Source organism: Rhododendron vialii, chromosome 13a, assembly GCF_030253575.1.
Source record: "Rhododendron vialii isolate Sample 1 chromosome 13a, ASM3025357v1".
Classification (NCBI taxonomy): domain Eukaryota; kingdom Viridiplantae; phylum Streptophyta; class Magnoliopsida; order Ericales; family Ericaceae; genus Rhododendron; species Rhododendron vialii.
In genome coordinates this window covers 31,525,753-31,550,242 of record NC_080569.1, presented here as the reverse complement: position 1 = coordinate 31,550,242, position 24,490 = coordinate 31,525,753, and the positions used below count along the sequence as shown (strand labels likewise).

Genomic DNA, 24,490 nt, shown 5'->3' with positions numbered 1-24,490 from the left:
TATGCAAACTCCCGAACCCATTTGCACTGATGAAAACATGAGGGATTATGGTAGGTTTCACCTCTGGTTACCGAAACACTCCATATTGTAGGAGATCCGTTCAACTTATGAAGGGGATCAACTCACAAAATTGATGCTATATCTGAATTGTGTCCTTACTTCTTCTTCTTCTTGTTACTTCTTTAATTTCACTTACTGACTATGATGCTTCGCGTATAGTGCTAGTCAGTTGGCTCAGTTGAATATATGACTAACTAGAATATTCAGTGATCCAAGTACGTGAAGATTAGTATATGAATATGAATAGTTCTATTTTCTACTTTGATGTGTGCTTGTTGCTGCTCTGATTTCACTTTCTTCACATGCAATACTAGTCAATTGAATATAAGACTAATCATAATAGGACTTGAGTGATCATATGTATTTAAATTAATACTCCATATGAACGTCAAGTAATGGAAATGTGGTTTGGTTATTGGAAATCTTGAATCTTAATTATTGATATGAGGTTTTGCCTCAAATTGGACGCGGTTACTATGGACAATAATAGTGGGCCGGGCTGCGAATCTTTGATTTCACCATAAAATTAGCAAGGGAAAATGCAGTAGCTGTAACCCAGTTGCATGGAATCTACCATTCACGCAGCTAGAGTTACCAAAGAGTTCAAGTGTTGTAACCTGTAGCAACCATTCTTTTTAGTTAATTAGCTTTTAGTTTTGTGTCGTGTTTCATAAGCTTTCATACTTTTAGTGTATGTCATCTGATTGAGATCTCTTGCTGTAAAGGGATTGTAAGGATAGATGGATGCAGTTGTTAATTCATTCTCCTGAACCCATTTGAACTGATAAAGTATGAAGGAATATGAAGGGAATCCACTCGTTGCGTAGGTACGACACTTCTTATTTTAGGGGTGAACTATTAGGTGAGAACTGCGCCTTGATTTGTCACATATGTGGTAAATTTGAGCGAGTTTCTTTTGGTAGAAATAGCAGGCTCAACAACGAAACATGGATGAAATTGTTCGGCTAGTTCTTTATTTTATTTTATTGTATTTGGGTTGTTCTTGGAGGAGTGCAATTTGGATTTGGGATAGAGACAACTAAACTAGATATGAGTAGGTTACTTTCTTTTGCAACCCAATTTTTCATAACTGATTTACAGTGCTCAGGAAAATGGACTCATCGGTTTTCCTCACTAGTCAATAGACATAACACAAATTTTATGTGAATAATCTTACCTTTTCTAATCATTTCACTTTTCAATGTAATTAAGATGAAAACACGTTATCATATCAAGAAGGGAAATGTGAAGAAAATTGTTAGCTTAATAAATTTAAGAAAGTAAAGAAAAAGGAAAGGAGTACAAATGATTGTGTCATATATGTTACTATCTTTTTCTTCATTAGGGGTGTGATCTTTGGTTTGGGTGTGTTTTACTTCTATTAACCCTGGTTTCATCCGACTTTGGCATCATTATATGCAATTGTTGATTTTACTATTAGCTTGCAATTTATACCCTTGTTCTGAACTAGACTTTAGAAGTGTCCATACATAGCTCGTCTCATGGAAAACTTCCAAAGATTCATGAGCCACCTCGACTAGGAAATTGACTGCTTTTTAAGCTTGCTTCTTGACCTTTTTCACCATTAGGGAATGCCGCTATTTCGGTGATAAAATTTTCTTAGAGGAGCCACTTTGTACATATATTTCCAAATGTTAGGTCTTGTTTTCAGTCCTCCCCGTCCATACCCCTGCGGCTTGGGGACTATATGGGCACTATTACTGTTGGTGTTGTTGCAAGTTGATTATTTTTATCTTCTTGGTTGGAACTATACTCAATCTTCCTTATGTCGTAAAGCAGCTGATTCCAGCCTTCTTTGAGGGCTCCTACCTTGGGTGTTTGTTGAGTTTCGGTTTTCGGTTTTAGATTTCGGGTTCGTTTCCGGGAAGAATTGACCTGTTGCCATCCCTTCGTCTACCTAGAAGATCAAAATTCAATGCACAACCAGAAGGTGAATGAAAAGGGAATTGTCTTTTAGAAAAAAATGAAAACATGAAGTGAAAGAAAATGTGAAGAAAAGAAGTAATTACAACTTCCATGAGTGATCTTTTGTGTCTTCATGTTGGCTATTTTTCGAAATATTATTTTCTCTTGTTTGATCTTTTGAATCCATTTAGACTTGGTGATTTTGGCATCGAGTCATGTGATATGCATGGGTGACTGTATTGACGTGCTAATTTACTTGTTCGAAACTCGACTCCTGAAATTTTATCCAATAAACTGTTTCATCCAAGCTTTCACTTTAGTCCTTGACTAGGAAATTGACTACTTATTCTTTCATTTTTATGTGGAATCATTCTTATACAATATGTAATGGTAGTTACAAAGAATTATGTCGAGGTGAATTCAACGTGTTCTGTACTACTATGTTCATATTTTAACCCTGCTGTCCAGCTATATATCTTGGCATCTTGATATTGTTGCCCAGAAGCTCACAAGTGCACACATAAAACACGAACATGTTTAACGTGGTTTGGCAATTGCCTATGGTCGCGGACATCTTACTGAGTTATAATATGTGATACCTTACAAAAGTTTTGTTTACTTAATCGGAAAAAAAAAACCCCAAAATCCACTCAATCTTTCTCTGACTACACCTTACCGCACATCTGTGCAATTCAATATTACGCGATGGGTTTGCCAACCCTCCAAGTCAAGTTTGTGAGATCGTTTATGGGGAGCAATGCTCGAAGGACCTGAATAATTTTTTGACTTAATTGGGTGAGACCAGTCTATCTTCGACATGCCAGTGCACGATGTACATCGGTACCACCGCAACAAAAGTTGCAATTAAATGAGTGGCCAGATTGTAATTTGAATTTTGGGATGTAAAGCTAAAGTGCAAGAAAATTGATCGAACCTTTTTTGTTTATTTTTGCTAGGCAAAAATTGATCGAACTTTTGGGAAGGCAATTTAAGGGTAGTACCCCTTTCTCTCGTAAAGCTCACTGATATAACAACTCCATTCGTTCGTCAGTGTCCAATTTAACATCCAAGTTTGATTTGTATATCAAGCGAAGTTTATCACAAATGTGATTTAGTCGAGCCGATCACATGTAGTTCGAACTTTTTATGCATTACAAGCTAAATGTGCTGAACAAGAACTTGTTCAAGTGTGAAAGCATAACTAGATTCAAACAAGATGTAGAAAAAGATGGATGAAAAGAAGTAAAACATACCAGACACCAGGCCTAACAGGGATGAAAAGAAGTAAAAACATACCAGCCAAAGATCACGCACACCCAATACAAACAAGATGTAGAAAAAGATAGTTAACCTGCACCAGACACAATATGGTGCCTTAATAAAATGATCACAATCTGTTTTAGTACCATTCGTCGACTTTCCTTTTTTTCAAAATTTGTTTAACCAACAATTTCATTTACCTTCCCCTTGCTGTTGTGAACGATGCCTTCATCTTCAATGAATTAGACGGGGAAATTATTAGACACAGATAATATTTTTCTAAATAGCAATACATCTAATGAAAGTAAAGTAACTTACTCATATCCAGTTTAGTTGTCTGCATCCCAAAGGCTAATCCTACTCTAGGAAATACCCCCAAAAAACTCCATCCATGATTCGTACATGAGCATGCTATATCTCACCTGAAGAAACTCGCTGACTTTTACTACCCAAGTGACTATACATGTCATAGTTATGTTTTGGAGGTTTAAATCGTAAACAATAGAACTTGCGAGAGTCCTGTGTGTGATTTGTGATTAGAGCATAAGTTAAAGACGTAGTTCTGCTTGCATGTGATCCCTTGTGCCCTTATATAGCAAAATATCCTGGTGATATTTATCGTTCTCCATTCCTATTTTGTTTCTATGTATGTATGTGTGTGTGTGTGTGTATATATATATAGATAGAGAGAGAGAGAGAGAGAGAGAGAGAGAGAGAGAGAGAGAGAGAGACGTCAGGAGAAGAGGAAGGGAAAAAGAGGAGGAAACTCTAGACTGCTCTACATCATATCTCCCCCCCCCCCCCAAAAAAAAAAAAAAATAAAATAAAATAAAATAAAATAAAAATGTCCGGCCTATGCAGTGAGTGGATCCCTAAATAGGATGTATGAATCGCCTAAAACATGATGTGTTTCGATAACCAAATACCCACAAAGAGGTGAAACCTGCCACGTTCCCTCAAATTTTTATCAGTCCTAATGGGATCAGGAGTTTGGGTTTGCATTACCAATTGCATACTTCTATAATCACAATCCATCAGATAACTACACCAACACTATGCATAATAAAGAAAGGCTCCTAAAAATCTCACTTGAAATTAAAGATTAGCACACTGGCCCCCCAACAACATTAAAATCCAAGTATAACCATAAAATCAAAGGAGAATCCTCGAAAACTCTTCCAACAATTCCAGTTTTATATTCTAATCTCCATATAATTTCATCACTAAACTCGTATTATGGTTAGTCTAATATTTACTAGCCAGCAGAGCGGCAAAGTTCTTAGACGGTTAAGTGAAATTAAATTAAGCAGTAAGCATCAATTTTGAGTTTTTAGAAAAATGCCTTGATAACATCCATACGCTTTGCCTGGATCTGCACCATGGCTTCCGAAAAAACACCTTCCTCCTCCGCAAATGCTTTCAACGTGAGCGTTTCGGCCTCAGAATCACTACCAGACGCTTTGAGTAGCCTTGCAGATTTTCCTGAATAGCCTTCCATGTAAGCAGTGGTCACCCCTTTCATCACATACCCAGAATTCGGCAGCCGTAAAATAGGCACATACCCACCCCCCTGTTTGTTCAAAGTCCACCCCTCAGCCCTTTTCGACAAAATCATCGAACATATATTGAATGCATTCCTGCACCCCACAAACTTTTCCCCACCCAAACAGAGCTTCAACCGCTTGTTCTTCGAATCAGTGATGCTAATTCTCTGAAGCATCGGGTATTTCGTGATAATACTGAACAAGATCACCACCAAACACATTGCGTCTCGTACGTACTCAATGGCTAGATTAACTCCGAGGGTTATCTCTCTTGGAGTTATCCCATTCTCTTTTACGCTTCATTGTCTTCTTCTTCTTCTTCTTCTTCTTCTTCAGATTCCACCATCTTAGAGAGAGATGTTGCATAGAGAACCATGAATCTGTTGAGTTTTGTGGTGAATTTGGCACCCCAATATTCGAGAACAGAATCATTGTTACCGATGAATTCATCGAAGGGAAGTTCGATATTAAGAGACTGAATCTGTTTCAAGTGGAACACAAAGTTGGGGAAATTCAGTCGCGAAGGAGGAGAGGGAGGGAGATTCTTGAGGCATCCAAGGGGTTTGAGGGAGATTCCTGAGAATTTCCGTTTGGAATTCCTTTCCTCAAATTTGCGGGAAACAGAGCAGGAATTCAAAACAGAATTCCAGATATCGGATCGGAAGGAGAGAGTTTGGACGTGAGAGACGAGGGAGGAGAATCGCTTGGAGACCACGAAGCATCTGCACAGCCATGTGACGTCGGAGAGCTTGTTGAAGATGTGGAGTACAACGTCGTCCGGTAAACGGTGGAACTGGTTCCCTGCTTCTTGTTTCTTCTTCACCCAGAGTTCCATCGATATAGCTCCTCTCTCTCTCTATCTCTCTCGATCGAACGTCGAGAGTTTTTTCCTTTCCATGTACTGCCGTGGGATTTCGGTTAGGGAACTATGGAGGCTTGGAGTGCACGTAAGTTTTTATACAAATCTAAAATTGGGAACAAAATCCAAGAAAAAGGAGGAATGGATTAAAGAACCAATGAGTTGTCTCTTTCCTCCTTATGTATCCCAATCTCCACTGGGATAACACTCCAGTTGCCCCTAGATTCCTAATCCGTAAGGGAAAATGACAGGCTAATGATGTTTTGATAATTAATATCCGTCAAGGATATTTTCAGCATTAACAAATATTCTCAGCATGTCCTTAACGGGTATTAATTATCAAAACACATCTTGGACCGTCATTATTAATTATCAAAACACGTCTTGGACCGCTATTTTCCCTAATCGTAAGGGTTCTAGGAAAGCTAAGGCTAAGGCTACTCAATATAAGTCTACGTTTCTGTTTCTGTTTTGAATTTTTTTTTTTCCTGATATGAGAGGTGGGCCCCCAACAGTTGACGTGGCATGCCCACTACAGCGTCGGGGTTGGGTCGGGGGCTAAGTTCGGGAAACGTAAGGTTATTAGAGTAAATCAATGTCATCCTTACCAACATCCCACCATCCAACGATAAGACTCCAACTGGGACTCAAACTCCCAAAAATTGCTTTTTAAATCATTCCCCGTTGCCAACAAGAGTTGCAACAATCATGGGTGGCCGTTTAAAAATGGGAGATGGTGCTCTATAGTGATTTGTGCAGTTCCGTGTTGCGCACTTCTGAGCCTTCGGATTGTATATCTGATGGCTCGAATTTCATCTCGGCACAGTCAATGTCAAGATGAAATCCGAGCCGTTGAATGCACGATCCGACAATTCGAAGGTGCGCAGCATAGTGCTGTACACCTTACTGCACAGAACCAACTCGAAGTCCTTAAAAATCATCTTGGTTTGGAAAAGTATAGATTATAACAATGCACGTTCTCTGAATTGGTACACAATTGAATAGCTCATGATGTTGCTAACAATGCTCTTTTTGTTATTGAGTTTTAGTAATGTACAAATGGAAGTGGCCCGTGTGATATTAGTCTAAAGGTACTTTTTTGGTACTTAAATTTTTTTTCTTTCCGTTTCGAATACTACACAGTTGAACAGACGAAAAGGGTATTGTGGTAGTATGTAGTGGTGCTTTTGCCTGCCCGTTTGAGACCCTTACTGCCAACAAAAAGTAGACGTGCATTTTAAATAGGGATATGATATACCCGACTTACATGGAAGTGATATTCGAGGATATCCGAGGATTGGCTGGACGCGCGCAGTTTGCAAGCTGCTCGTTCCGGTTTGTGAGAAGATCAGCTAATGGGGTGGCTGATAGATTGGCAAGGCATGGTGTGCGAAGCTCTGGTTTCAAGACTTGGGAAGCTAGACTTCATTCATGGTTTTTGAGCTCTTTAGAGCGAGATAATCATCCTTTTTGATGTTTCTTTCTTTGATTTGGTATCAATATAAGTCTGTTAAAGTTTTGGCAAAAAAAAAAAATATATCTTCTGATGAGAGGGGTTAGATGGCTGACTCGTGATAGGCATCTCATTCGAACGAAAAAAAAATGAACGGTTCTGATCATTCTAGGCCCACAAATGGTCCAAACTGGTTGGAACCTAAATGGAGAAGCCCCTTCTCCCATTAAAAATAAGTTCAATAAGTTGATTCTGGATCTATTTTTTGTTGCAGCAAAAAATTGGCAAAGGTTGATTATTCGAAAGCACAAGCGAAAACACACCAAAATGGAAAAAGTCGAGAAGCTAAAACAGCAGCCAATTGCCTAATCAAGGTGGCTCGTGAATCTTTAGAAGTTTGCATTAAACAAGCAGTGATCAATGAAAACTTTTAACTAAAAGATCGATTTGTCGACTTTCATGAGCACCTGGAAATCAGTTGTCGAGAACTGGGCTGCGACGGCAAGTGAAATTAAAGCAGTAAGCATCAATTTTGAGTTTTAGAAAATGCCTTGATTGTTAGTTTTTTCCCATTAGTGTGGCCCACTAGCCTTCACATTTTGTGCATGTGGGACTCTACTATCAGATAAGCCAATGAAGTGATATAGTTCATTACGATAACTAATAAGAATTACAGATGAAGGAAAACTCTTGATAATAAAAGAGACCTTGATGGACTAGGTGTCTTTTAATAATTATCTCTAAGGCCCTCTTCTCTCCTCTATAAAAGGTAGAATACTCACCCCTTATTCCTACGGTTTTTCCATCATCAATTAAAGTACTGGGGTATTCTAGAAAAGTAGAGACAGAGAGAAGAAGGTGAGCCAAGAATTAAGGTGTTTCTAATTTAGGGGTTTGTTCTCTCTAATCACGATGGCCAATAAAGGTACGCTATTTATTGTTCTTGAGATGTGTTGAATTCAAGATTCTGTTATATCTGTTTTCCGCATAATAGTTTCAATACAGATATTTAGATTTACAGTTGGTATCAGAGCATGGTTTTCTGAATCAATACATCTTGGAATTAATGAAGTAGAACGTACTGCCACGTTAATTAATTTTATTGATTAATTAATGACACGAATCGTTGGACGTTACTGGCTTATATTTATGTTTACATATTGCATGTTTCATAGTCAGTGTATAACATATTACTGAGTCAATCTCGATATTTACGTTAAACCCAGTAAATGATCATTATTAAATTGATGGAAGATCTGGGTCGCTATTTCGTTTGGATGAAAAACAAATAGTTTTCGTTCCATTTATGCCGTTATTGATTCACGGGTTAATATAGTAAGCATAATCCATTTTGTTGGTTGGTAATGTTTCGGTAAAGAAAAAAAATCGGTAATTTGTGTTAGTATACTAGTTTTCCAAGTTTGCAACTAAATGTTAGCTTCTGTAACTTTTGGAAAAACCTACTACCGTGGGTTAATATAGGTAGATGGACTAGTATGTCGGTTTTAGCCCATAAATTGGTAGTTCACATTCTGTCTGTGCTACTAGTTACATGATGATTGGGTTAACCAATTTATGCTAAATTTATTGGATCTTTGCCGATTAAATTACCGTTTTTTGATCATGATTATAGGACTTAAAAATCACATACATGTACCCATCTTTTATGTATACGTGATTTTATTTTATGTGGTCAGTAATAGAAATAAAGATCATGATCACATGCTTACAATAAATTAATCTATTTTGTCAGATTATGTTTTCTGCGATAATGCATGATTGTTTTGAAGCACTTAACTGGGAAAGTTTTTCTATTACTGTTTTCCTACATACGTGAGAGTTATGGTTATATTGAATGTTATTGAACGGATAATCAATCACATAAAAGAATACTTAATTGTATATTTTATTTTCGGTAGTAGTGATTGAATTAAAGAATGACATCGGCATAACTCGAATAAAAGAATAGAGTATATCATTGGTTAGTTTAATTTTCATAGGAATTACTAATTTAGTAGTCACCAAAGTGGCCTAGGTTAGTAAAACTTATGAATATTAAACTACATTAAAGTTTTGTTAAAAGGGTAACAATTAAGTCAATGATATTCTCGATTGCAGTCATAATTATAAGAATGGGACTAGGCCCAAAGGAGAGTCACATTTAAGTAATTATGAATTGGGTAGGGTGAGTAATTTATGCAACTTAGCAGGTTAGGATTGGATATCCAAAGATAACATGACTAACTTGATAAGCTGTATAAATTATTTAGACCTACTTAGGTGATTATGTTGCACCTAATTAATAAGTGAACAATAAGTATGCTTAGGTTTCACCCAAAGGAGGACCTAAGTGATGTCAATAGTTCATCATTATAAATTATTTAGACCTACTTAGGTGATTATGTTGCACTTAATTAATGAGTGAACAATAGGTATGCTTAGGTTTTGCCCAAAGGAAGACCTAGGTGATGTTAATAGTTCATCATTATAAATGTTTACAATTCTCAAAGTTTCTTATTAAGTATTGTCCTATTTTATTTCAGTTACAGTTCCTGTTTCACTGCACTCTCATGCATCCAATGTTCCAACCCTCACTGGACCAAATTTTTCGGAATGGTCTGAGCATATTCAGTTCACACTGGGTGTTTTGGACCTTGATATGGCATTACTTTTTGAAAAACCTGCGGACATTACTGATGAGAGTTCCGAGGATCAAGTGTTCAATTTTAATTCATGGGAAAGGTCGAACAGGCTCAGTTTAATGTTCATAAAGATGACCATTGCGAATAACATCAAAACCTCCCTACCACAGAATACTAATGCACTAGAATATTTAAAGGCTGTGGAAGACCGTTTTAAATCTGCTGATAAGTCACTCGCTGGCACAATTATGGCTGAATTAACCACCATGAAATGTGATGGTAGTCGTGGAGTTCAAGAGCACATATTGAACATGTCTGACAAAGCTGCAAAGCTTGCAACCTTGGGAATGAAAGTGGATGAGTCCTTCCTTGTTCAGTTTATACTCAACTCACTTCCAACACAGTTTGGCCCATTCAAAATTCACTATAACACCAATAAAGACAAGTGGAGTTTGAATGAGCTAACCAACATGTGTGTTCAGGAGGAAGTGAGATTGAGAGGGGAAGGGCGTCACACTGCATTAGCAGTGACTCAAGTTGCTATGAAGAAAAAGGGTAAAGCAAAGAAGTATCCACCAAAGAAAGCCAGTGGACCTGGGGAAAGTAGCCAGGCTCATGGAAATAATGGTTTCACTGTCAAGTGTTACTTTTGTGGCAAAAAGGGACATGTGAAGAAGGACTGCAACAAGCGTAAGGCTTGGTTCGAAAAGAAGGGTAATAATCTTTCTTTTGTATGTTACGAATCAAATCTTGCTGAAGTTCCTTCTAATACTTGGTGGATTGATTCTGGTGCTACGACTCACATTACGAATTCCTTGCAGGGATACCTTTCCACTCGGAAACCGGAGGAAAGTGAGAGATTTGTCTTTATGGGGAACCGTCTCAAGGCTGAAGTGGTAGCTGTTGGTACCTATCGCTTGGTTTTAGAGACGGGTCATCAGATAGATCTTGAAGACACTTTTTATGTTCCCTCCATTTTTAGGAATTTGGTTTCTTTATCTAGATTAGATTGTTCTGGATATTCAGTTTCATTTGGTTGTCGAAAACTCAAATTGATGTTTAATGCAATAGTGGTTGGTTCTGGTGATTTATATGATGGTTTATATAAAATTGCCTTAAATCATGAGTTTGCACAATCATTAGTGACCCTGCATTCGGATGTTGGTTTAAAACGTGGTCGAATTGATGAAAAATCATTTACCCTGTGGCATAGACGATTGGGGCATATCTCCAAGGAAAGAATTGATAGATTGGTGAAGAATGGGATTTTAAAAAACCTAAATTTCACTGATTTTGAAATTTGTGTGGATTGCATTAAGGGAAAGCAAACCAAACACACAAAGAAAGGCGCCACTAGAAGCAATGCACTTCTTGAGATAATCCACACTGATATTTGCGAAAGTCCTATTCCATGTTTTACTGGACAAAAATACTTTATCACCTTTATAGATGACTTCTCACGTTATGGTTACGTATATCTAATTCATGAAAAGTCTCAAGCCGTTGACATCCTTGAGGTGTACATTACTGAGATCGAGAGACAATTAGATAGAAAAGTCAAAATAGTGAGGTCAGATAGAGGTGGTGAGTTTTATGGGATATATTAACCGAGTTTTAAAGAGATTCAATATGCAGCTTTGCTCAGTAAGTGATGCACCCATTGTCAAGGGTGACAAATTTAATGAAAGCCAGTGTCCAAAGAATGACTTAGAAAGAAAGCAAATGGATGAAATTCCATATGCATCAGCATTAGGGAGTTTGATGTATGCCCAGACTTGCACTAGACCAGATATTAGTTTTGTAGTAGGGATGTTGGGCAGATATCAAAGTAATCCAGGAATGGAACATTGGAGAGACAGAGAGAAGAAGGTGAGCCAAGAATTAAGGTGTTTCTAATTAAGGGGTTTGTTCTCTCTAATCACGATGGCCAATAAAGGTACGCTATTTATTGTTCTTGAGATGTGTTGAATTCAAGATTCTGTTATATCTGTTTTCCGCATAATAGTTTCAATACAGATATTTAGATTTACAGTTGGTATCCCAACAATTCTTCCTCATCGAGAGTTGATATCCCAACAATTCTTCCTCATCGAGAAGTTGTTATTCCTCAATCAGTTGAGGAGAATGAACAACATATAGGTAATGATTCTCCACTTCATGAGGATACCGCCATTGAAAATATTGTAGAACCACCACAACCGGCAGTTCTGAGAAGATCTCAAAGGGAAAGAAAGTCTGCCATTTCAGATGATTATGTGGTATATCTACAAGAATCAGATTTCGACATTGGAATTAAGATAGACCCGGTTTCGTTTTCACAAGCCATGAATAGTGATGATTCTAATAAATGGTTTGACGCTATGAATGATGAGTTGAAATCAATGGACCAGAATAAAGTTTGGAATCTCGTTGAATTGCCTGCTAATTGTAAGAAAGTCGGCTGTAAGTGGGTCTTTAAGACTAAGCGCGATGCAAAAGGCAATATCGAACGATTTAAGGCCAGACTTGTGGCCAAGGGTTTCACTCAGAAAGAAGGCGTTGACTATAAGGAGACCTTCTCTCCTGTGTCAAAGAAGGACTCACTTAGAATCATTTTGGCCCTAGTAGCTCATTATGACTTGGAGCTGCATCAGATGGATGTGAAAACCGCTTTTCTAAATGGTAGTTTGGATGAGGATATTTACATGGAGCAACCTGAAGGATTCGCAATAAAAGGGAAGGAGCATTTGGCATGCAAATTAAAGAGATCCATATATGGTCTTAAACAAGCTTCCAGGCAATGGTACTTAAGGTTTAATGATACCATTACCTCCTTCGGTTTCAAAGAAAATGCTGTTGATCAGTGTATATATCTGAAGGTCAGTGGGAGTAAGTTTATCATTCTAGTGCTATATGTGGATGATATTTTGTTAGCCAGTAATGACCTTGGTTTAGTACATGAAACTAAGGGATATCTCTCGAAGAACTTTAAAATGGTTGATATGGGTGAGGCAGCTTATGTTATTGGCATAGAGATCTTTAGAGATCGATCTCGAGGACTGCTAGGACTGTCTCAGAAGGGATATATTAACCGAGTTTTAAAGAGATTCAATATGCAGCTTTGCTCAGTAAGTGATGCACCCATTGTCAAGGGTGACAAATTTAATGAAAGCCAGTGTCCAAAGAATGACTTAGAAAGAAAGCAAATGGATGAAATTCCATATGCATCAGCATTAGGGAGTTTGATGTATGCCCAGACTTGCACTAGACCAGATATTAGTTTTGTAGTAGGGATGTTGGGCAGATATCAAAGTAATCCAGGAATGGAACATTGGAAAGCAGTGAAGAAGGTTATGAGGTATCTCCAAGGAACTAAGGACTATATGCTTACTTATAGCAAATCGGATCATTTGGATGTGATCGGATACTCGGACTCTGATTTTGCTGGCTGTCACGATAGCAGAAAGTTTACATCAGGTTATGTCTTTCTATTAGCTGGTGGGGCAGTGTCATGGAAGAGTGTGAAGCAATCCATTATTGCTTCATCTACAATGGAGGCCGAGTTTGTGGCGTGCTTTGAGGCCACAGGTCATGCGTTATGGTTGCGGAACTTCATTTCTGGTCTTGGTGTTGTCGACTCAATTGCCAGACCGATGAAGATTTATTGTGATAATTCCGCTGCAATTTTCTTCTCTAAGAATGGAAAGTACTCTAGTGGTTCGAAACACATGGAAGTAAAGTACTTGGTTGTTAGAGAACGAGTCCAGAAACAACAAGTGTCTATTGAAAACATAAGCACCACTCTTATGATTGCTGATCCGTTGACAAAGGGATTGCCTCCAAAGACATACAAAGAACATGTTATTAGGATGAGTCTTTTGAGCAATACTTGATATGAGTAGTTGAGTTCTTATTGTTATTGACACTATTTAGCGCAAATAAAAAATTTGTTTCTGATTTTCCTGTTTTCAATTATGCGTGCACATTTTATTTTGGATTATGTTCAACAGGAAATGTCTTGACAAGACAAATTACAGGGGATTTAGGCATTACAGCCTAAATAATGATATTTTTCTATTATGGACTTGGTTAGTAAAGGTTATCAATGGTGTGGTGCATAGAAGGGAATGTGGCATGGTGCTATACAACCGCTATGACTCACATTGGTGGTCTGAATTAATCACAGTATTAAAGTTTCTAATTGGTTTGAACCTATTGGCTATTTTAAATCCGTGATCACGTGTCAAAGTTTTTTAGTGTGGAGCCCACTCGAGTCATTTTAAACAAAATGCATATTTTGAAGAAATACACTTTGCATCACAATCGGCTTGATGGGCCAAGTGGGAGAATGTTAGTTTTTTCCCATTAGTGTGGCCCACTAGCCTTCACGTTTTGTGCATGTGGGACTCTACTATCAGATAAGCCAATGAAGTGATATGGTTCATTACGATAACTAATAAGAATTACAGATGAAGGAAAACTCTTGATAATAAAAGAGACCTTGATGGACTAGGTGTCTTTTAATAATTATCTCTAAGGCCCTCTTCTCTCCTCTATAAAAGGTAGAATACTCACCCCTTATTCCTACGGTTTTTCCATCATCAATTAAAGTACTGGGGTATTCTAGAAAAGTAGAGACAGAGAGAAGAAGGTGAGCCAAGAATTAAGGTATTTCTAATTAAGGGGTTTGTTCTCTCTAATCACGATGGCCAATAAAGGTACGCTATTTATTGTTCTTGAGATGTGTTGAATTCAAGATTCTGTTATATCTGTTTTCCGCATAATAGTTTCAATACAGATATTTAGATTTACATTGATAACTTCCTTACGCTTTGCCTGAATCTGCACCATGACTTCCGAAAAAACACCTCCCTCTCCCGCAAATGTTTCCAACTCGACCCTTTCGGTCTCAGAACCATCGCCACCAGACGCCTTGAATTCGGCAGTTTTTCCTGGACGGCCTTTCATGTCAGCAGTGGTCACCCCTTTCATCGCATACCTAGAATTTGGCAGCCGTAAAAAAGGCACAGATCCCCCAGCCGTTTTCGAATAAATCATCGAACTTATATTAAATGTACTCCTGCACCCCACAAGCTTTTCACCACGCAAACAGAGCTTCACCCCCTTGTTCTTTGCATCGGTGATGCTAATGCTCTGAAGCATCGGGTATTTCGGGATAAGATGAAACAAGATTCCCACCCACCACATTGCGTCTCTTACGTACTCAACGGCTAGGTTTACTCGGCAGTCTATCTCTCTCCGAGTTATCCCATTCTCATCTACGCCGTCATTGTCTTCTTCTTCTTCAGATTCCATCATCCTAGAGGGAGATGCTGCATGGAGAACTGTGAAGCTGTTGAGTTCTGTGGTGAATTTGGCACCCCATTTGAGAACAGAATCATTGTTACCGATGAAATCGAAGGGAAGTTCGATATTCAGAGACTGAATCTGTTTCAAGTGGAACGCAAAGTCAGGGAAAAGCCGTCGCGAAGGAGGAGAGAGGGGGAGATTCCGGAGGTATCCATGGGGTTTGAGGAAGAATTCTAAGAATTTCCGTTTGCGATACCATTTCTCAATGGGGGAAACGGAGCAGGGATTGAAAACAAAATTCGAGTTTGTGGATTGTAAGGAGACTGTTTGGACGCGAGGGATGAGGGAGGAGAATTGCTTGGAGACTACGACGCATCTGCACAGCCATGTGACGTCGGGGAGCTTGTTGAAGATGTGGAGTACAACGTCGTCTGGTAAACAGTGGAACTGGTTCTGATCTGCTTCTTCTTCTTGATCGCCCATGGCTACTCTCGACCCTTATATTCCCATGCACATGGGCAGGGTTCAATTCTTGTAAACACTCATCCCCTCCCCAAGTCTCCTAGAATCGGATTAACGATTGGCCAAAAAAAAATAATCTCAATTTACTTCGGAAACTATGTTGATAGGCTTAAAACTGACTATGGACCACAAGTCTGGTCGCCTCATCAAAGTCCTGCTCAGCTCGGCCGCAGCCTGGGTTTAGCAGTTTGCTCAGATTAAGATCCCAAGCGAGATTTCTAGCCATGAAAGGAGTCTCCTTAGGTATCCCAATCTCCACTGGGATAACTCCCAACGCTTCAGTTGCCCCGGGATTCATAATCGTAAGGGTTCTAGGAAAGCTAAGGCTAAATCAATGCCAACCTTATCAACAGGCACGATCCAACGATAGAGTCCAACTGGGACTCAACCCCCCAAAAAACGCCTATAAAATCATTCTCCATTGCCAAGAAGAGTCCACCGAGTGATAGCCCCTTATGACGGGATCGCGGAAGATATGCCGTCAAAATCATCTTGGTTTGGAAAAGTAGATTAATATAACCATGCATGTTCTTGGAATCGGTACGCAATTGAATAAGTAGCTCATAATGTTGCAATTTTTGTCAATTAGGTTAATGTATGAATGGAAGTGGCCCGTGAGATATTCTAATGTCCTTTCTCATTAGTCTAAAGAATCTACTCTCTCTTTTTTTGGCAAAAAGTTGATTATTCAAAGGCACGAGCAAAAACACATCAAAAAGGAGATTCTTAAGCATCAACCTACTAAAGTAGTTTCTGCCCCAGCCATAACAGATTGGCAAAACTTTGAAATGAACTGGGTCATAAGTTACGGCTATCCAGTAGCTATTAGAACTCAAATTTGCCGTAATAGTTGGCATTGTAAAAAAATGAGCCCAACAACATATAGCAAGCATTAAAGCTATGGTGCAAGTGGGGAGAGAAACAAAATTCCAATCGGGACACTTGAATTTGAGACCTCCCAGAAATCAAAGCTTTGATATCAAGTTAGATCACCAATTGTCCCAAAAGCTTAATATGTTAGAAGATAACCCCAACATCCTTGCTTGCTTGCCTGCCTAAAGAAGAGGATTGGCTTTGTTTTGGAATGTAAGCAACAACCAACTTTTTGGGCGGGGTTCTCCTGAAAATGCCCCCTGTCCATGCTTGCCTGTCTAGAGGAGGAAGGGGGCATTTTGGTCGTTACACAACTTTTGGGTGGTGGCCATGGGTACTATTCATGCACTGTAGCACATTTTTTAAAATTTACTTTAATGAATTTTCTGACTTTTCACCATTTCCCTCTATGTCCTTTTTCCCTTCTTAGTTTCTTACTTTTTTGTCCTTCGCGCGGAGTTTCTTTGGTAAAATCATGTCTGGCATCCTTTGGTAAAATCATGTCTGGCATCGCTCCTTCTCCCCCAAACCACTGGGTGAATCTCTGACGGAGAATCATTGGGAAATCTTCAAGAAACAAAAGCAGTTTTGCTTGGATTCTGATTCTAATTCTCAGAGGGGGAGATTATTGGGACACCAGCCATGTGGAGAGAGAGAGAGAGAGAGAGAGAGAGAGAGAGAGAGAGAAGAGGAAGTTGACTTTAGCCATGTGCACCACTCGTCGAGGGAAATCACATAAGCCTGGGTCTTGCAAATCTTTCAGCAACACTCAACAAAAGAAGCTCAAAAAGTATCTGGATATTGTGATTAGTGAGCAACTGGTAGAAGAAGCCATAAAGGTGATCAGATAATGAAGCTTCGTAAATACAAATCTCATGTAACTATCTCAGGCCAATAAAAGAGAGTAATTAGAAGACAATGCAGTGATATACATTATATTGTTCGTCAATTTTTAAGGCCCCGTTCCATGTCTTTGCAACTCTATGTCTTGACAAGTACACTCTGTCACCTCACAAAGTGAGAGCAAGCTACATAGTCTGTTATGACATCAAGTCTAGGCAGGTGTTGGATTCATATAATCCATATCCCAAGAGTATGGGGCATACCGCTAAAATAGATGTAGCGAACCGACATGAGCGAATGTAATGCCAGTTGAAAGCATGTTATTAGGTGAATGTAAATGGTGAGGGATTCAATGAGCAATGATCACAGCACGTCACGCCTTTCGCTAGTTTACAATAAAGCTGTATAACACTATTTCCTCTCCACTTCGATCATACATGTCAACCACGAAAGGGCAACAACCACCTTCAATACCTGAAATTCAATTAGCCCCAACTTACACTAGGGTCTTCCCCACAATGAGAACCAAGCAGCAACACTTCCAACTTTATATTTTGAGAAAAGAGAAAGAAAACAAACACAACTCCAACATATAAAAGCAAGTTAACAGCTAGTTGAAGTCACAAAATTAAGTATATCACGATTTAGAGGCCGTTCCACTTTTTGAAAAAAAGGAAGTTTAAGAAAAATAAGGTAATTTTAAGATTAAAAATTATGTATTTACTCAAATAATTTTTCTACCAATATGGATATTGTTTGATAGATCTCATTGAGATCTTTTAAATGGTGCAAAAAAATTGAAAATTCATTTTTCATTTTTGTTATATTTGAAATTACCTTTTTTTTTAAAAGTAAGATTTTGGGAGAAAGCGGAACGGAATCTTACTCTTACAATCAGTCAATCATCACCTTAAAAAGAAGTTCACAACAAACTCAGAAACTCATTGGCCATTGCATAGTCATTCTTACATAATAGTCATACAAACTCAGAAATTCATTACTAATATCAGGTGTTTAGCAGATGAAATAGCCCATAATAAGTAAATGCTTACCAAGCATCTTCTTCTTCTTCTATAGGGTAACACCTCGCCTTGAAACGATGCTTAGTCAAAATCTCAGCCAGAGCTTCCCCAAGAATCCCATCTCTGTCGCCTTCGAAACCACCATCCAACGCGTCGCCATTGTCTTCCACCTCCCCCCCACCACTTCCATTCGCACCGACTCCCTTACCTCTAAACACCACTAATGTCACCTTCTTCATCACAAACCCCGACGACAACTCCATCCTCGGCACGTACCATATCTTCAAACGCGCGGGGAACCGGTCAAAGCTCGACGGGTCCAACGCCTCCGGGGTCGAATCCAACGCATTCCTGACCCTAACAAGCTCTTCCCCTTCGAGTTTTAATCCCCCGTGTTTCTCAGACTCCACAATCTCAACACCCCGAAGATTCGGATGCTGCGCAATGAGCTGCAGAATCAGGTCATGCAATAACATTGCGTGACGCTTTGGCCGGAAAAACTCGTAATGCGTTTGCTCGACCAAATCATCTCCGTCGACTTCTTCTTCTGCATCGCCGTCCTGTTCTAGTTCATCTTCGATTTTAGTGACCGATTTCGGGGAGAGAAAGCTGAATATCTCGAATCGGAGTCCGAATTTGGCCTTCCACTTGAACACAGTGGAAAATCCGGCTTCGACCTCGTCGGAATTGCGGCAGGAGCAGGGGAGCTCGATGCGGAGGGACCGAACGCCGTTGAATCGGCGTAGAAGTTTTATCAACCGAAGGAAGAGATCGTCGGTGGCGGAGTTTGGCTCTGATGGTGGCTGAGGCGGGGGCTTGGGGGCGGAGATCTGGTGGATGAAGCGGAAGGGAAAGGTGAGGAAGCTGAGGAGGGACCTGGTGGTGGTGTTAGGGGGGTTTGAGGAAGCGGGATTGCGGTTGGTGGAGGGGTAGGGAATGGGGATGGGGAATTGGAGGGAAAGGGAAAGGGAATGGGAATGGGAGAGAATGGATGCGATTCGGTTGGAAATGAGGAAGGAAATGAGGAGGGTTTTAGGGTCGGTAATCTTGGAGAGGATTAGATGGAGGACTTCGTCTGGTAGGGTGTGGAGTCGATCTGAGGAATCTTGTTCTTCTTCTGATAACCCTTTTATTACTTCGTCTTCTGATTTCGTCATCTCTCTCTTCTCTCTCTCTCTCTCTCCAAATTCCAAACTTTCTATGCTCTCTCTCAAGTACTACCATGGAAGATGAAAACAAAGAGAGGACAGAACTTATCCGAGAGAGAGAGAGAGGAAGTGCGACAGAATTCATACTACTACAGCAAAATTTGAATTTTAAGTTGAAATAGCGGGAGGCTCCTTTAAGAGCAAGTTTATCGGTCCCTAGCAAAAAATGTCAGTAAATAGTGCATATTTTATATTTTGTCTTTTCACATTTCAATCAACATTTTACAAATACTATCTATTTTACCGATTTTTTATTAAAATATTGTATTCCTACTTTTGTCATTTTGTAAATAACTGGAGAGAGACATTTCTTGCACAGAAGGAAGAGAGAGAAAGTGGGTGAATACAAATAGACAAATAAATGGCTGATGTACAATGAGTAGGTATTTGTAGCTAAAAACGGTAGCAAAATGTAAAATACACAAGGTTTTACCTAAGCTGCTGCCGTTGAGTTTTCTTCATTTTGGTTTGGTAAAATGACTAATTTGCTATTTTTGCTCAATTGATGTATATGCTCTAATAATTTATTTGGTTTTTAAATTTAGAAAAATGATTTTGACATTCTACATTTAGCCATTGGTATTTTATTTTTTATTTTGATCCTATATGAAATTATCAAATTACCCTTATTTTGTTAGTGTTCATCCACTATAAGAGTAAGGGTATTTTTGTAATTTTAAATAGAAAAAAAAAAGACAAAATGGAGTACCAATGACTAAAAATAAAGTATCAAATCAATTTCCTTAAATTTATTCTGCGTGATCTTTTGAATGCATTTTGGCTTGGTGATTTTGGCATCAAGTCGTGTAATATTGATTCTTGTATTAAGTTGCGAATCTTAAGTATTCATTGGAATTCTGAGGTCCCGTTCCAGAAACTTCTTAAAAAATAAGTTGTAATTTATTTCACATTTTCAAACTCAAAAATAATATAAATGAAAAATAAGTTTTTGATTTTTTTTGCAACTTTTAAAAGATCTCAAATTCTAAATGAGATATATCCAACAAAATCCATGTTGCTAAAAAAATTATTTATGTAAACACATAATTTTTTAACTTAAAATTGACTTCTTAAAAAATAATTACTTATTTGGGCTACATTTCACTGTTTCTTTCCCTAGTATTCGAACTATAAAAATAATGACCACATTTAGTATATATTTTTGTATTTTTTGTCGTGTCCTAATTGCGTATGCCATCTTCTTTTTGGGACAAGTTTGTATTGTTGTACTACCAGTGTTTTTCCGTAGGCACTACGCATTCCAGTTGAAACTGTTTGTGCCTAAGCCCGTGCCTAAGACACTTTCTAGCTAGTGGCTCAAACACTAAATCGATTTATTAGTGTGTAGTATGTGATCCTATTCTTAGTGGCACGAAAGAGAATTACTCGTCCTTACGAAACTCCCCAACTAAAGCCAGTTACAAGCATCTTCTTCTTCTTCTATAAGGTAACACCTCGCCTTGAAACGATGCTTAAAGCAAGTTTACCGGTGTAAAGGTAAACTACACTGTGAATAGTTCTCAACTCTATTTTAACTATCAACTTTTTCTTCTGTAACTACACTAACACAATCCATTTTACCTATCAATTATTAAAATATTTTTTTTTCTTTTTCTAATATTAAAAATAAAGAAAGGAGAAAGTAGGAAGGAGAGAGAAAAGATACGATAAAAAAAGAAAAGAGTATGAATAATGCTTAAGTAAAAATGACTAACAACTATTCACAAATGGATTTTACCTATTCTTTTACCTAATCTAGTACAAACAAGTTTTTATAATTTTTCTCTCCAAAATAGACAAAAATGTATTTTACATTGTTTGATGTACTTACTCTTAGGGGTTGTTCTTTCAAAAAAGTCATTGGCTTTCTTGCAAAAAATGAGCCAAATAAACTCATATAAAAACAAAAATAAGCCAATAAGTCATTTTTTTCAAAAAAATATTGAATTTTGATCAAAATTTTATACTTTTTAGATTCCTCTCGTTATGACGATGCAATAGTTCTCAAAAAAATAAAAATAAGCCAAGTGATACAAAAAAAATTTAAATAAAAATAAAAAAATAAACCATTTGGCTTATTTTTCCAAACACTTGGTCAAAATCTCAGCGAGAGCTTCCCCAAAAATCCCATCTCCGTTGCCTTCGAAACCACCATCTAACGCGTCGCAATTGTCTTCCACCTCCCCCCCAATCGCACCAACTCCCTTACCTCTAAACCCCACTAATGTCACCTTCTTCGTCACAAACCCCGACGACAACTCCATCCTCGTCACGTACCATATCTTCAAACGCGCGGGGAACCGGTCAAAGCTCGACGGGTCCAACGCCTCTGGGGTCGAATCCAACGCATTCCTGACCCTAACAAGCTCTTCCCCTTCGAGTTTTAACCCCCCGTGTTTCTCACGCTCCACAATCTCAACACTCCGAAGATTCGGATGCCGCGCAACGAGAAGCAGCATCAGGCGATGCACTGACATTGCATGGCGCGTGGGCCCGGAGAACTCGTAATGCGAGTGCTCGACCAAATCATCCCAGTCGACTTCTACTTCTTTGTCTTCGTCCTCTTCTAGACCATCTTCGATTTTAGTGACCGATTTCGGGGAGAGAAAACTGAATATCTCGAATCGGAGTCCGAATTTGGCCTTCCACTTGAACGCAGCGGGGAATCCGGCTTCGACCTCGTCGGAATCGCGGCAGGAGCAGGGGAGTTCGTTGAATCTGAGGAGAAGTTTTATCAAGCGAAGGAAGAGATCGTCCTCGGCGGAGCTTGGCTCTGATGATGGTGGCGGCGGCAGGGGCTAGGGGGCGGTGGTGTGGTGGAGGAAGCAGAAGGGAAAGGCGAGGAAGCTGAGGAGGGTGGTGGTGTTAGTGGGGTTTGAGAAAGTGAGATTGCGGTTGGTGGAGGGGTAGGGAATGGGGATGGGGAATTGGAGGGATAGGGAATGGGTGTGTAGTCGATCTGAGGGGGAGTCTTGCTCTTCTTCTGATACTTTTAGGCTCTGTTTGGATCTCATGAAAAGAAAAGGAAAATTAAAAAAAATTCCCTTCTATCATTTGGTTGAAAGGGAAAAAGTGAAAAAAATAAAAATTTCAAGTATAGTAAATGGAGTAGTAAATTTTTCCATTCATTTTCCTCTCATTTTTCTTCTCTTTTATTTTTCTTTCTTTTTCTTCTCTCTCCGTGGGTTCCAAACATAGTTTTATTACTTCCTCTTCTGGTTTTGACATCTCTCCCTCTCTCTCTAAATTCCAACACTTTCTATACTCTCTCTCAATACCATGGAAGATGAAAAAAAAGGTAGAAGAAAGGACATCCTCCATCCATTCCAGTTTGTTTGTCATCTTTTTGACTTTTTGAGAGCGTTTGACCTTTCAAAAAATTGTCTGTAATTTTCAATTCATAATATTTTTAATATGCAATATGAATCTTGTTTGATAAATTTTAATTAGTTTTATTATACAAAATTTTCAAAATCATAAAAAAAATATTATAAAATGTAAGATATAAGTATATTTTTGAAAGACACGAATTTTGACAATTGGACAAACAAATTGGGACGGAAGGAGTATCAGAGAGAGAGAGAGAGGATGTGCGATATGATAGAATCCGTACTAGTATAATTGAATTTGAATTTTAAGTTGAAATAACGAGAGGGTCCTCTCCAGTTTATTTGGCTACGGAGCCGCTGTAATATATTTTTTGACGATCAAAATTGACTTTCGTAAACATTTGTAGTAACTCTGTAAACAAGATTTTCTCTTATTTGGTATTCAATTATTCTGCGTGATCTTTTGAATGGATTTTGGCATCAAGTCGTGTATGTAAGATTGGTGCTTGCATTAAGGTATTGTTTCGCTAAAAACTTTTTTTAGTTTCCACAAGAGAATAAGGAAAACATTTATTTCTATTTTTTTTACACTTTTTAATACACATTCACACTTCTTATTATCAGCCCAGTGGGCTGATTTTAGATTTTTCCTTTTTAGTTTTATTCTTATTCAAATTTTTTTTGTATTTATTAATTTTGTGCTTCACTTTTTTGGTTTTTCCTATTTGTCTTGACAAGACAGATCGGAAAAGTAAAAAAATATGACTTTTATCCAAATATTTTGGACAATAACCACTTTTTAGAAGGAAAAAAAAAACCAACTTTTTTTGAATTTTTTGGCTAAAAAGTGATTACTTTCCAAAATATTTGGATTCATTTAAAATAATTTTACTTTTCCAATTTGTCTCGTCAAGACGAATCAATAATCTACAAAATTTGATGCAAAACTAACAATGTGGTTGCATTTAGTGTATATTTTGCGTCCTAATTGCGTATGCTATCTTCTTTTTGGAACGAGTTTGTACTATATGCGGTGGAAGAAGCAAAAAATTTTGTGTTGACATTGAAGTGAATACAACGTGTGACATGTCCCTAGTACATCAAGATTTTGACCCTACTGTCAAGTTATATTGGCCCCGTTCTATTGTGCCCAAAAGCTCACAATTGCACACAACAAAACACTCAAGATTTTGACCCTACTGTCAAGTTATATTGGCCCCGTTCTATTGTGCCCAAAAGCTCACAATTGCACACAACAAAACACACACACACACAAAACCATAGTTGTATTAATTCCCAAGTCAATCCTCCAAGTCAAGTTTGTGATTCCATGCTCCTAAAACAGTGCTCAAAGTCAAAGGGCCTATACAAACATACATTGGTATGAAGTCTGCACACAACGTTAAACCAAAAAAAAAAAAGGAAGTCGACATACTTTGTGGTTCATCTTTTGCTTTCGCCACACAATATTGCCCAGAATAGCTACGGCTTTGGGTAGAGTCAATAGACGGTTTGAATGAGCCGAACAATGAATTGTCCAATTTTTGTTTGAAATTTTAACGAAGAACTATGTCAAAGCTTGAGTTGCTTCTCAAATGATCTTATCACAAACGAGATTTAACGAAGATTGATCTCAAGTAGCTTGAACTAGTAGTTCAAT

At 38.4% G+C, this 24,490-nt stretch overlaps 3 protein-coding genes across 3 annotated transcripts; all 3 read right to left on the bottom strand.

Annotated features, from left to right (window-relative positions):
* Positions 1–5,082: 5,082 nt before the first annotated feature.
* On the bottom strand, positions 5,083–5,625 carry LOC131314120 (F-box protein At4g18380-like). The gene has a single exon (XM_058342613.1). The coding sequence runs from the start codon at positions 5,623–5,625 to the stop codon at positions 5,083–5,085; it is 543 nt and encodes a 180-aa protein (XP_058198596.1).
* Positions 5,626–14,167: 8,542 nt separating this feature from the next.
* Positions 14,168–16,106, bottom strand: LOC131314119 (F-box protein At4g18380-like). Its single transcript, XM_058342611.1, has 2 exons — positions 14,536–16,106; positions 14,168–14,176 (listed from the first exon to the last, which is right to left on the bottom strand). Exons 1-2 carry the CDS (start codon positions 15,514–15,516, stop codon positions 14,168–14,170), a joined length of 990 nt encoding a protein of 329 aa, XP_058198594.1. The 5' UTR covers positions 15,517–16,106.
* Positions 16,107–18,319: 2,213 nt separating this feature from the next.
* LOC131314118 (uncharacterized) lies at positions 18,320–19,450 on the bottom strand. The gene has a single exon (XM_058342610.1). The coding sequence runs from the start codon at positions 19,448–19,450 to the stop codon at positions 18,320–18,322; it is 1,131 nt and encodes a 376-aa protein (XP_058198593.1).
* Positions 19,451–24,490: the final 5,040 nt, after the last annotated feature.

Bases quoted from the DNA above. Each gene is read 5' to 3' on its own strand.
- LOC131314120 (XM_058342613.1), bottom strand. From the start codon at position 5,625: ATGGAACTCTGGGTGAAGAAGAAACAAGAAGCAGGGAACCAGTTCCAC.
- LOC131314119 (XM_058342611.1), bottom strand. From the start codon at position 15,516: ATGGGCGATCAAGAAGAAGAAGCAGATCAGAACCAGTTCCACTGTTTA.
- LOC131314118 (XM_058342610.1), bottom strand. From the start codon at position 19,450: ATGACGAAATCAGAAGACGAAGTAATAAAAGGGTTATCAGAAGAAGAA.